We start from the raw sequence: 12,550 nt of genomic DNA on the forward strand, positions 1-12,550 counted from the left end.
TTTAGTAATTGTCGATTGTGTTGAATCTAACCACTGATTGAGTTGACATGTTATTGCTTGAATGCCTTGAAATAAGTTGTGGAAAACTGTATTTCCTGTTACCTGTGCTCTATTGGAACAGTGGGTCGATTCGATCAGAAAAGTAGTATCTTAAAACAAGCCATGAATAAACAAGTCAGGCGAAATGAAAGTAAATAAATAAACGCGGCCGCGAAATGATGTAAATAAACGTGGCCGCGAAATAAAAGCCTTTCATGCAGCAGGGGGCAGAGCGGATCCCTCTGAAGTGAAGCTGCTGGCGGCAGATGGCTGGCTTTCATGTACACGCGCTTTTCAGGTCAATGCGCTTGCGCATTGAGCTTGCTTTTCACGGGCACAGCATGAAATCGCCCGATGTGGTTAAGCTCTCGTTAAGCCCCTATATTCTCGCAAGCTCAATGCGCAAGCGCATGACAGGCGAGACCTAAAAATGAATCTTAACTCAGCAATGTCCATGTATTAACAGATTAATCAAACAGATTATATTTAAACTACTAAAACAATTTAGACTGCCAATGTCAAAGGAGCACAGCTAATATAAATTTCCGCAATCCATTGTATTGTGGATTTGCTCATAATCTTACTAAACATTTACATGTTATACTAAATATTGCTGTAAGAACCTTACCGGATATTTAACAGACAACACATTATGCCACTATTAAAACATCTGCTATAGCTCCCAGTGAAAAACTGCAATGTGCAAACTCCACACTCCCTGTTCAGATACCGACACATATTTAAATTCATAGATACATATATATATATCTTGCCATGTTCCTGACTACCTTGAAGGCAGTTTTGGTGCTATTGCCCAAATCGTTTTCAAACGCTACACATATAAAATTATTTTGGTCATCCCAAAATTCTGACTAGTTTGAGCCTATGTGTAGGATAAACAGGAGAAAACCCATAGACCAAGTTGGGATGGGTATACACTGTAAATAAGAACAATTCCCAACAGGTATCAATTGGAAGACAATTTCAACAGGTGTATGCAATATGCATTACAAAAGAAAGAAATTAAGGAGTCACTGCAGTTTTTGAAAAAAAGGCGGGTATTATTCACCACTTTAAGAGCAAGGCGGGTCTGTTGCAAAGTTATACAGTTAAACAGCACTGTACACATTAAATGGGGTGACAACCCGGTGGCACTTGGTGAGGGTGATATATACATGAATATATACAGTGAATAGTGGTGGTAGTGCAAGTGCTGGGGTGAAACAGCGTGGTCGGCGCAAAGTGACAATAGGTGAAATATACAGAGTAATGGCTCCAGGGATCAAGTTGTAATCACTTAAAACTAGAATGAGTCAATTTCCAGGAGTACAAAACAAGTAAGGCGCCATAAAATTAAGCTGTGTGGTCGACGCCGTTTCCCTCCCGCCTTCATTGCCAGAAGCTGCCCTTCGCGTTAGCCGACCCGACGTCCTGATTCATTCAGACGCCGATCACTCCCGCAGCCTTCTAAATCACTACTCAGCATTGGATCTTACACACCAGCCCCTCCATCCGCATGAAATTGCCATTGGCGGACATCACTGTTCCCTCGACAACCCAGTCCTGATGACGATCCCGACTGACGGGGATCGAAGCGCCGTCGACCACACAGCTTAATTTTATGGCGCCCTACTTGTTTTGTACTCCTGGAAATTGACTCATTCTTGTTTTAAGTGATTACAACTTGATCCCTGGAGCCATTACTCTGTATATTTCACCTATTGTCACTACGCACCGACCACGCTGTTTCACCCCAGCACTTGCACTACCACCACTATTCACTGTATATATTCATGTATATATCACCCTCACCAAGTGCCACCGGGTTGTCACCCCATTTGATGTGTACAGTGCTGTTTAACTGTATAACTTTGCAACAGACCCGCCTTGCTCTTAAAGTGGTGAATAATACCCGCCTTTTTTTCAAAAACTGCAGTGACTCCTTAATTTCTTTCTTTTGTAATGCATATTGCATACACCTGTTGAAATTGTCTTCCAATTGATACCTGTTGGGAATTGTTCTTATTTATAGTTTGAGCCTATGGCATAACTTTCTCGAATGTTGAACAAAGGTTCAGAAATTGACTACCTGAGGAAATCAGAGGACTTTTACATTTTTGTCTTTTTAAAAAAGGTATTGAAACTCAATTGTTTTTAATATTGAATCAAGGACACCCTTAGTGATATAGCCTTTTCATGCCCTATTTGGGTTTAAAGCACTATACATAAGGACAACAGAAATAGAAGAAGGTACACATACTGCTTCATAACACGAGTATAAAGCTACACAAACAACATAAAATTATAATTAGGTAGGGCCAAGTGGCATAGAAGTAGTAAAATCAAGAAACAAAGGAACAGTGACAGGATACTTCTAGGCACTTCTAATTGAACAAGTAGTAGTGCACATGCCAAGCGAACATCAGTCAAGTTATTAAAAAAAAATTAAATACAGATTGTGGCTTCAACCAGACAAAGCAGCGCTGAACTTTTCATATATGAATGTCTTCAGTAAGTCTACATTCAGTAAGGCCTTATATCTTTGTGGGAGATATATCCCTTCCATTTTTATTACCTTTTTCATTTTTGATTTGGAAGGAAATAATGATCATTTTTAGGTCTCGCTAGAGCTAGCGCATGCGGTGCTCTGACGAGACATTTAGTAGCTGGCTTTTAAAAGTGCTACTTTTGCCGGCCACCAGCTTGCTGTCACGTGCACAAGTGCGCGCGACGTGCAAGCTGCCATCTGACTTTCGCGGCGCGCGGCGTGTCAGTTTCACTGCCGCGCAGCCATTGCTTGTTTTTAACTTGCAGCGCTGATACACGCAAGTACTGCTATCGCTTTCACTTTCACTGCCGCCCGGCCGTATCGCTTTCACAGCCACGCAGCCTCCGTGAATGCAGATTCCCCAGTGCAGGACGTGCCCAGCATCTCTGCTACACATGCAGATGCCTCCTTCTCCGTCCTCGGTCTCCCGGCTTCCAAACTTGCACGCTGCCTCCATGCCCGGCCTCGCCGCCCCGAATGCCCCACTCACACACATTATTCCACCAACTGCAGCAGTCTCGTTCACCGCGTCCTATCGTCAACACGTGCTGGAGTTATAATTACAGTATTCAAAACTGTCAATAGCCCAAGGAGACGGAACATCTTGCACTAATCCCTGTCAGCACAGCCAACACCATCGCCATAAGAAGGGGCCCTGAGAGGACGGTCGCTCTCGGGTCACTCCGCGCCAGATTCCGGTGCACTCTGCCTCAGAAACACGGTGCCCACACCCAGCGCTATATGGGGTGGAAGTAAGGGAAGCGCTGATTAACACAGCAACCCTTACTTAATTGGCTACTTCTAACAGCAGACGCCTAAAGAAGCACACACTAGGTTTCATAGGCTAGTAACAAAGGGTACCTGCTCTTCCATGGTTAATCCGTACCCTAGCCCAGCCGACCCCCTGCTGAGGGATTAATCCCCGCAAAACATTGTCAGTACACCTGACATGCAAGACTAAACCTTAGACCAGCTCAGTGCGAGGAAATCCCTCTATTTAACATGTCCCGCTCTTTTCTCCTCCTTAAATCGGATATTTTTTATCACTGTTGTGTCTGCTGCCTCATGAGAAGTTTCAGACACGTGTACTCTCTCTGTTTATACGTGTAGGAGTATAATTCTCTAAACTGATATTTCTGTCTCTCTTACAAGTCAGCTTTTTATTTGCATGCAAGGAGTGCATACAGGGGAAATAGTAGTGAAGTGTCCAATTATCCACTGTTTCTAAAATGATAATATCTAGTTTAGACAATATATTTTTTCTGGCAGTCCATACTACAGGAGCATACCTTCCACAAATTAAAACGTATTGTGACATTTCATTTGCAACTTTTGATTAAGATATGCAACCAAAACAAAAGTCCCAGAATACAGGTTCTATGCTCTGAAGATGTCATTGGTGCTGTTTAGATTTCCATTACCCTGTAGTTTAGAGTGATGTGATATGTGTTCTGCCTATTCTCAGCTACAAGGAAATCGAATGATAGTCCATCACCCTCACTTCACGTGTTATAATTGCTTTTGTCTCCAGAAACCACTTCAGAAGAATCAGACACAAAAACACTAGAAGAGAGGACCGTTTGTCACTGGGCTTATTCTCTATTAACCACTTCAAATGGCTCTCACACAAAGCAAGTGACGGTAGGAAGACATTTTCATTGGGCTTGGCAGGACACATTTCCTCTTAACAACTTTGGAAAAACCCCTTTTTCTTTCAGAGTGCTGAGTAGAGAGACTTATTGGTACACCCTGTGTGCTTCCTTTGCCAAAAGCTGATTGGGGAGTATTTTTCCTTTGAAGTGCAGGAGCGTACCTGGGAGGGACATGGGTGGCAGTAAGACAAGGTTTCACATTTTTTAATGTTGGAGGCATGGGACTCTGTGATTGGATTGATGTCATTGCCACATTCTTAAAAAGGAACTGCATATCTTTGTTGGAAATGTGGGAATGGAAAATGTGAAAATCAATTGGGATAGGTTAAGGTCAGTCAAACACTTTAGCACCTACAACTCCAAGCTTGCACCACTAGAAGGAGAGAACCCTTCTGGAACTGAAAAGAAAGAAAAAGACTTCTGCACTGCCTGCCTTGAAGAGATGTGTCTTATGCTCAATTTCCTGCCAAGTTGTTTACTTTGATATTTGAATACCTCTTCTGAGAAAAGAGTGGTTGCTGGAGGAAAAAAAGCCTCAGTGATATGCAGTTGAAAATGAGGAAGCCCTGTTACAATCAGAGCTGGCCGACTTTGGAACCAATGAACCTGGTTCGAATCTCGGTGCCGACTCAACAGCATGTGATTCTAGACATTTAATCTTCCAAGTGCCTAAAAAATGAATGAATGAGCATCAACCCAGATTTCGCGGTGGTCTTTCCCACTGGTTATTCGCCTTTCAGACTTGACAGGCCTTTAAAAAAGGCAGAGGCCTCGCCCTGAAATATCACAGTGACCTGAATGCTAACTGCACCGCCGCCCCTTCCACTGACAGTGAAGCGTTCTTTTTTTAGCCTAGGTTGCCATAAGTTTCAAAGGTAAGCTTTTATACCGCTCAACTGGCACCCAAAAACAACTTTGTAAACAACTTTCAGTCACTATTTGAGTATAGCTTCCAGTGCAACAAGTTTTCTGTTTTAGGTGATTTCAATTTTCATCTGGAAGCTAAAGAGGATAAAAACACGGAAACCCTCCTGGAAATTTCAATGTCTTTAGGACCTAATCAACTCATTAAGGAAGCTACACACAAAGCTGGACATACCCTGGACGGCCTCTTCACCAGTATCCCCCACACACAGTTAACAAGCATTGGCATAGCCAATAGGTCTCGCCTTTGGGACCTTATAAGTGTTTAGCCATGCAACAGTTGATGTTGTTGCACCAAGGATATTGTGTTGCATAACTAAATACTTATAAGGTACCATAAGCGAGACCTATTGGTTATGCCAATGCTTGTTTAATGAGGTTATCTGCTTTACTTTAGACATTTAGTACAGTTTAATTGTTACTAAGGTATTCTCCTGACATCATGATGTTTCACTTTCATTAAAGCTCTTCTGTGGAACTTAACTTTATTAGGCACTGACATGACACTGACTTTGAATGTTGCAGAACAAATCAAGTGGTAAAATAAACAAGGACCTGTTCCAGCAAGAGAGCAACCCCTAGGTGCAAATCACAGGCCACGAGAGCGGCAGAGTGTTATAGTGAACAAAATGTGCGGAAAAAAGGTCTTCGGCTGGAGCCCAGCAACACCTATTAGACAAAGGTAAAGTTCTAAAAGCAGCAGAAAGTCTGAACGTGCTGAACAAGGGACGGTTTGGGTCCAATGGATAAATATTTCCAGGATATAACATAGACAGCATCTTAACCTGACTGCATTCGCTAATCACCTGAACAAGTTTTCTAGTGAGATTTGTGGCGGACAGATCACTGAAGGTAAGCGTTTTAGTTTTAATAATAAAGATGTCATACACCCTAAGCTGTACCAAGTCACTAGGATGTCTATTGGGTGGGCCCCGACTGAGCGGGGAGTGCCCACAGAACCATCGATCAAGTCATGAAACCAGACAACCAGCCAAGTGGCCCAATCCCCCATGATCTAATGTATACATAAATCATCAGGGAAAGCGATAAGGACCAGGGAATCATTTTGTAGGTCAGAAAAGCTGATTTTGAAATTGTGCTGGTTTCTCCTATGCGTATCTGTGTGCATGTACTAAAGAGACATTGCATTACTCTCTGCGTTAGCTTAGAGTGCAGAAAAATGAGCAGCAGCAACATGGATTCTGAGTTCAGGTGAACCACATCTGTGTTTCCGACAGCCAGGCCGAAGGTGCACCTTTTCCTTTCTGTACAAGTGGCATGCCTCTTAGCCAGTGCAACACATCAGTAGCTGCAAAGCAATTCATGCTTCCACAGAAGGAGCAACATTACTGCTGGCTAGTAGTTAGAAATCTGTGGAGAATTGGAGCAAGTGGAAGGGAGAAGGAAGGCTTTTTTGTCTGTATATGAGTTTGCATATTTAAGCTTGGAAGGCAGGTGTGGGCCCATCCCATTTATGGGGTGCCTCCGGCTGGGGAAACATCCTTTACGACGCAACTTTTACCACGCAGTGCCTTTACAACGCAGGTTTTTCAACGCAAGTCATTACAACAAATTCGCTGGGGGGCGCTGTAGGATAGGTAATAGTTTAATTTACTATCCAACACCTTCCCTACTATCCACGGGGACTGGAGTTGGAATAGTAAATTAAACTATTCACTATCCAGCACCCCCCAACGCAAGTCGTTGTAACGACTTGCGTTGAAAAACCTGCGTTGTAAAGGCATGCGTGGTAAAAGCATGCGTTGTAACAACTTACATCCCTCTAGCTGGGTGTATTTGTGCATGCTTCCAGGTATAGGTCTATGTGATTGTATCTTTCTGTGATCCCTGCTCCCATATGTGTATCTCTGGGTGTGCACCTCTTTGCAGGTGAATGTTTCTGTGTACCTCTGTGAGTGTGCATCGGTATTTGGAATCATATGTATATATGTTAGTATGCATTTATGAGTGTCAATGCATATAACCACTTGGATTGGGCTCGGGGAATTTAGCATGGTAATGTGTGCTTCATGTCCCCTGCATGTCAAATTCTGCATGCGTTGTTTCTAAATGGACTGCTTTTTTTTCTTTTTCTTTTTGGTTCTAAGTCATTTGCGTTCAGTTACTTTATAGTATCTTCGCATTTTAACCTTGTTGTTTTACTTAGATTTTATGAATTTTAATATTACCTTTTCTAACTTGCACTTTCTGCCATTTTTGTAAAGGATTTTAATTAATCATATAATAAAGTTGTTGTTGTTGTTGTGTGCTTCATGTAAGCATGTCTTGCTCAAAAGAGTAAAGGCAATGGAGGATTTACCTGATTACCTGAATAATGTGGAAGCTGCTAAGGAAGTGAGTACCTTGCATTCAGCGGCATCATCAAAACTGGCATGGCAAAGGAGCTTCATATGCATGGACAACGTACTAGTGTGAAAACTCACATTGTAATGTATGCTTTACATACAAATGCAATATAAATATATATAAAGCAACAGTGCCTTGAATACTGATGGCCAAATCGAATAATGACACAGAAATGTGTACTTTAAATACTTGAAACACACAAAAGGTGATGGGAGGTGCTTGCAGTAAATCTAACCACAGGCGGACCCACCTATCACTTTTATTGCCCGCCACCCCACCACAGATTAGACCCTGCCATATGCAAATCAGTCTTGACCTGTTCCAACAGGAACATTGAAGCCAGAAATGCCAAGTCAGGTCTTTTCTGAATCAGAACACAAACAACCAAAACCACTTTCAGCCTGATTGGGCCTCTTTGGTTGGGTATAGCTTGATTCACCTTTCGTGTTAGATGTAAAGCCCTAAGAGGCCTTTGTTATGCTCAGACGAGCATCACTTGCTCACTGTTCAACGGAAACCAAGCTTCAGTTCTCTTTTGTCTAAAGAACATTGGGCCTGATTTATAGGGTTTACGTTCACCGTCGTGATTTAGATATACCAGAGATCTAGTACATATATAAAACAGATTCAGAGATCACTGCCGGCCCAGCTGTGATCTCTGTGCATTCACACAGCTAGCAGCACCGATAATGAGTGGTATACTACATGAAGTATACTGTTTTCTTCCTGCTGCTGCCTTCATGACCCCTGATTCGAGGGACTGCAAGGGCAGTGCTAGTTGGTAAGAAAGGGCAATTAAGGGAAAGTAGTTTTCCGCTTGACATTGTAGTTTCATGCTACTCTAATGACTGCTATTGAAACTCACGTAGTATTTTTTATAATAGAAAGGGGTACTTACTGTTCCATCTTGTAACCACTCTTGGAAATTGTCCTTTCCTGGCTTTGGGGGTCCTCTGGTGTCATTCGATTGTGCAATAATCCAGTCCACTAGTATAGCCTCCAGTTCCAATTTATATTTTTCATCAATTTTTTGTTGCACCTCTCGACTCAGACCGTAACTTGGTCCTCTGTTTGCCATTTCTGCAAAAACAAAAACATCACTGAAAGTGGGAAGACAATGTAACTGGCTCCTATAGATGCATATTACAAAACATAGCTTCATCCGCACAAACAATCATAATAGAAATTGAACATTCAGTCAAATTAGGCCGGTCAGACAATTGAGATCCAGCAACTCCAACTTTCTGTGTACCCAGAAAATACGGAAGGCACGTATGGGAGGCAGGGCCTTCTCCTACCTGGCAGCCAACTACTGGAACACTCTCCCACAAAATCTCAGGTCCTGCAGGGACCTAACCAATTAAAAAAAATTGATGAAGACATGGCTCTTTTAAACTCACCCCCTCCTGACCTTTCTCCTGTATAGCGCCGAGAGATCCTTTCGGGGATGATTCGCTTGCGCTCTACAAATCCACAAATAAATAAATAATAAAAAAATTCTTCACACTGGCATATAATGTTAAAATACATTATACGAGAAGCAGGGTATGAAAGGGGCTAGAGGGGCAGTTGAAAGGGGGACTAATTTGGATTGGAAGGGTTACTAAGCAAGAAAAAGTACCATAGGTCATAAAATAACCAATTTTTTTCAAACACTTTTAAAGCAAAGCGGGAGGAAGTCTATGTGCTTTTATGTCTGGGTTTTTGTAAAACATCCTGGTGAAATCTGACAGATACCTTAGAAAGTGACAACCAAGTACGAGAAAGAGAGATATACTCATCAGCAAAAATAAATTGGCCTGGGATTGCCAAAGATGGCCACAATCTGTTGCAGAGGCCGATTCGTGCAAAGTAGCATCCACTAAGTTTCGAGTCTCGCCTCTGGAAGACTCGAACACACGACCCACAGTTATCAAAGTCTTAGGATGAGCCGAGAATAGTGTAAGTTGTTGAAACACCATAAAGAAATGACTTGAATGAAAAAGACTAGAGCGGCAAGAAACAGAAAACACACTGATCATCAAAGACGAAGAAGGCGTCACAAGACCGTTGGGCAGACCAGACAACCCGAGCTCAAGTACAAAGCTGGTAGTTCCAGAAAGCATGGATTCAGGTGCACAACGAGCTCTGCCTGAAAAGCACATACTCACAACAGTAGAAAGAAGTGCAAAGTACACCGCAGCTGCATTTCTGAAACCATCTCTACTAAGCGATACCGACATAAAGTAGAATTTTGGCGCCAGATGGGCCACATGGATCGATAGTTTTGATTACTTCCTCACTGCTCTGGAAGAAGCAAATGATGATAAAATCATTAAATATTTCAATAATCTCACTGGTGATGGAGTAAAAGAAGTGATAACAAAAATCTCACAGACTAAGAGAATATCATATGTTCAGATCAAAGAAGAACTAGGAGCTAAGTTCAATCCGATGCCACAGGTCGACTATGAACAGTACATTTTCAATCAAGCGAGAAAACAAGTTGGTGAAACAATGGATGAGTTTGTTGAGAGATTTGATGTGCTTATCAAGCACTCTAAGGTTTGTGAATTTAATGATGAAGAAGACAGGCGCCTTGGAGTCATTGATGGCTGTCTTTCAGGATCTTTGAGAAGACACATTTTGAGAGAGGCGCTCGGTTTAAAAAGTACTAATGGCTGCAAGAGCCGAGGAAATAGCAAATTGGCAAGCTGCCGACACGAAAGCTGGAACAGCAAAAAGTGAATCAGCATTAATCATGAACAGCAAACACAAGCACAAAGTAGATACACGTAATTAACATCCTTGAAGAAAGCAAAACTGTGTTTCCGATGTGGATTTTTATTTCCACCTGAAAGTAGATGTCCAGCCATCGGAAAGGAGAGCCACTGCATAATGGTTTGCAAAGCAAATGAGAAACCAATTGTGTAACTACCCGACTAGAAGATGGACGCCAGAATGTTCCAGAAGTACTCTCACCACACCCACAAAGACAAAAAGCAACCTCAACTGAGACAGGTAGAAACTAAACAAAGTCAATCGTCATCAAGGTCATTCTGCAAAAGCTCCTCGACGTCATCATCAAGCAACAGTGAAGAGGGTAAATGTGCAATGGTTATATCTTTTTTTTTTTTATTCAAAACATGCAAACGTAGGCCTTGCTGCTTGTAAAGAAGAAAAACAGATCACAAAAAGGAGTAATTCAACGAAACATAAGAATTCATGTGAAAATTGCCCCAAGATCACACTAAAAGTAAACCATTGTCCGGTTACCTTAATAATTGACAGCGCTGCATCAATCAACATCTTGCCTGTCGAATAATTTAACAGTTTGTCACCCGTGCCATGTCTCAAAGCGTCTAATACAAAGGAATACACATTGGCTGCTTCCAAACCATTAAGCACAAAGGTACCCCCTATTTTGTTGAAGCTTAAGAGGAGGGGAAAGGAAATAAATACAAAGAGAAAACCTCTTATCTGGCCTATCTTATTTCTCAAATGGTAACGACTGTAAACAAAGCATTTATCTTACAGTATAGAAACTAAACACAAAAATTGGTCTTGTATTGAGTTTTGTTTAATAACCCAAACATTTTTGGGGAATTTATTTTTTATAGTATTTTTTTTCACACTTTTTGGGGTATTTAATGCAAACATAGTAATTCAGAAAACACATTCACATATTCTTTCGAATTAGACAAAAACATCCATAAAATTTTCTAAACATTAATTTATATGTAAACAGCCCCCAGATTTATCTCCATCATTCTTCCATTCTCACCTTTCATTCTACTCTTGCATACCAACTAACATACCACACAAACAAAATCACATTAAACCAAATTCTCATTGAATTTTGTCCTACATACAGACCCATTCTTGTAACTTGAATTCGAGTGGATCGCTTGATAGTCTGAAGTAACCAAACACTTTCAGGATCCTGAGAGAGATGTAGGTTAAAAATATGTTTTCTTTGTCTCTCTTGCTTTCCGACCAACTTGGTGAAGGGATCTCCATTCACATTCTTGTTCAACTTTCCCCACTATGGGATGTTTCTATGGCAGATATCTGCTTCCAAACCATTACATAACCAAGGATCATTTATAGCACACCTGTGGCATAAGAAGAATTCTGTGCAAGGCCCAATCCATGTTCTTGAAGGCACTTCATGCACTGCATGTCTACTTAGTTTTGCAACTGCTTTCAACATAGGACAGATCTCTATCAGTTACAACCTAAATACCCAATCTGAAATTGTGAGTCAGTGGCCGTCACTATTTCATGGCCTAGGAAGGCTCAAGGCAATGAAGCTGCAACTTCACATTAATGAAGCACCCGGCCTATTGCACAGAGGCACCACAGAATAGCATTTCAACTACAAGAAGCAGTTGAAAAAAAACTAGAATTGCTGTCAACACACATCATCGAGCGCTCTACTAGTCCCACACAATTGGTGTCGCCAAAAAAGTACAGTGGAGGTGCAGTGCGGATTTGCATTGATAAGTGTCAGGCCAACAAAGGATAACATTTTGGAGTGTCATCTGCTGCAAAAATATTCCAAGATGTAATACATAGAATAATTCAAACTGTAATGCATGCTCTCAATTACAGAGATAATATCCTGGTGTTTGGCACAACAGGGAAGGAGCATGATAAGACTTTCAAACAAGTGTGTCAGTTACATACAAATGCAGGTCTCATGAAAATATGCAGAAAAGCGTGAATTTCACAAAACCAAACTTATGTCTTTTTGGGCACATATTTTCAGATAGGGGGATGACTCCTGATCCAGATAAAGAACAAGTACTGTCAGCAACCAGTCCCCCAGATGATGTCACCATGTTACAGTCCTTCTTGGGCATGGGTAGCTATTGCTCAATGTACATTTGCTACGGTGAGGGCCCTGTTGCAAGGCCTGACCAAACAAAATGTCCAGTTCCTATGGTCCTCTGAATGTGACCAAAGTTTCAAAAGAATAAAGCATGCAATTGAAAATGCGGCTGAGATGGTCTACTTTGGTCCTAAACTACACATTGAC

The 12,550-nt window shown here is 41.6% G+C and overlaps 1 protein-coding gene across 1 annotated transcript in view; it reads right to left on the reverse strand.

Moving 5' to 3' along the window:
• Positions 1 to 12,550, reverse strand: part of TAGLN3 (transgelin 3) — a 154,634-nt gene that overhangs the window by 90,740 nt on the left and 51,344 nt on the right. Inside the window, exon 2 of the mRNA XM_086934416.1 lies at positions 8,429 to 8,610. Within this exon, the coding sequence (XP_086790542.1) occupies positions 8,429 to 8,608 (180 nt within the window). The 5' untranslated portion in view covers positions 8,609 to 8,610. The remainder of the gene's footprint in view (positions 1 to 8,428; positions 8,611 to 12,550) is intronic.

This window comes from Lissotriton vulgaris, chromosome 8, assembly GCF_964263255.1.
Source record: "Lissotriton vulgaris chromosome 8, aLisVul1.2, whole genome shotgun sequence".
Classification (NCBI taxonomy): Eukaryota; Metazoa; Chordata; class Amphibia; order Caudata; family Salamandridae; genus Lissotriton; species Lissotriton vulgaris.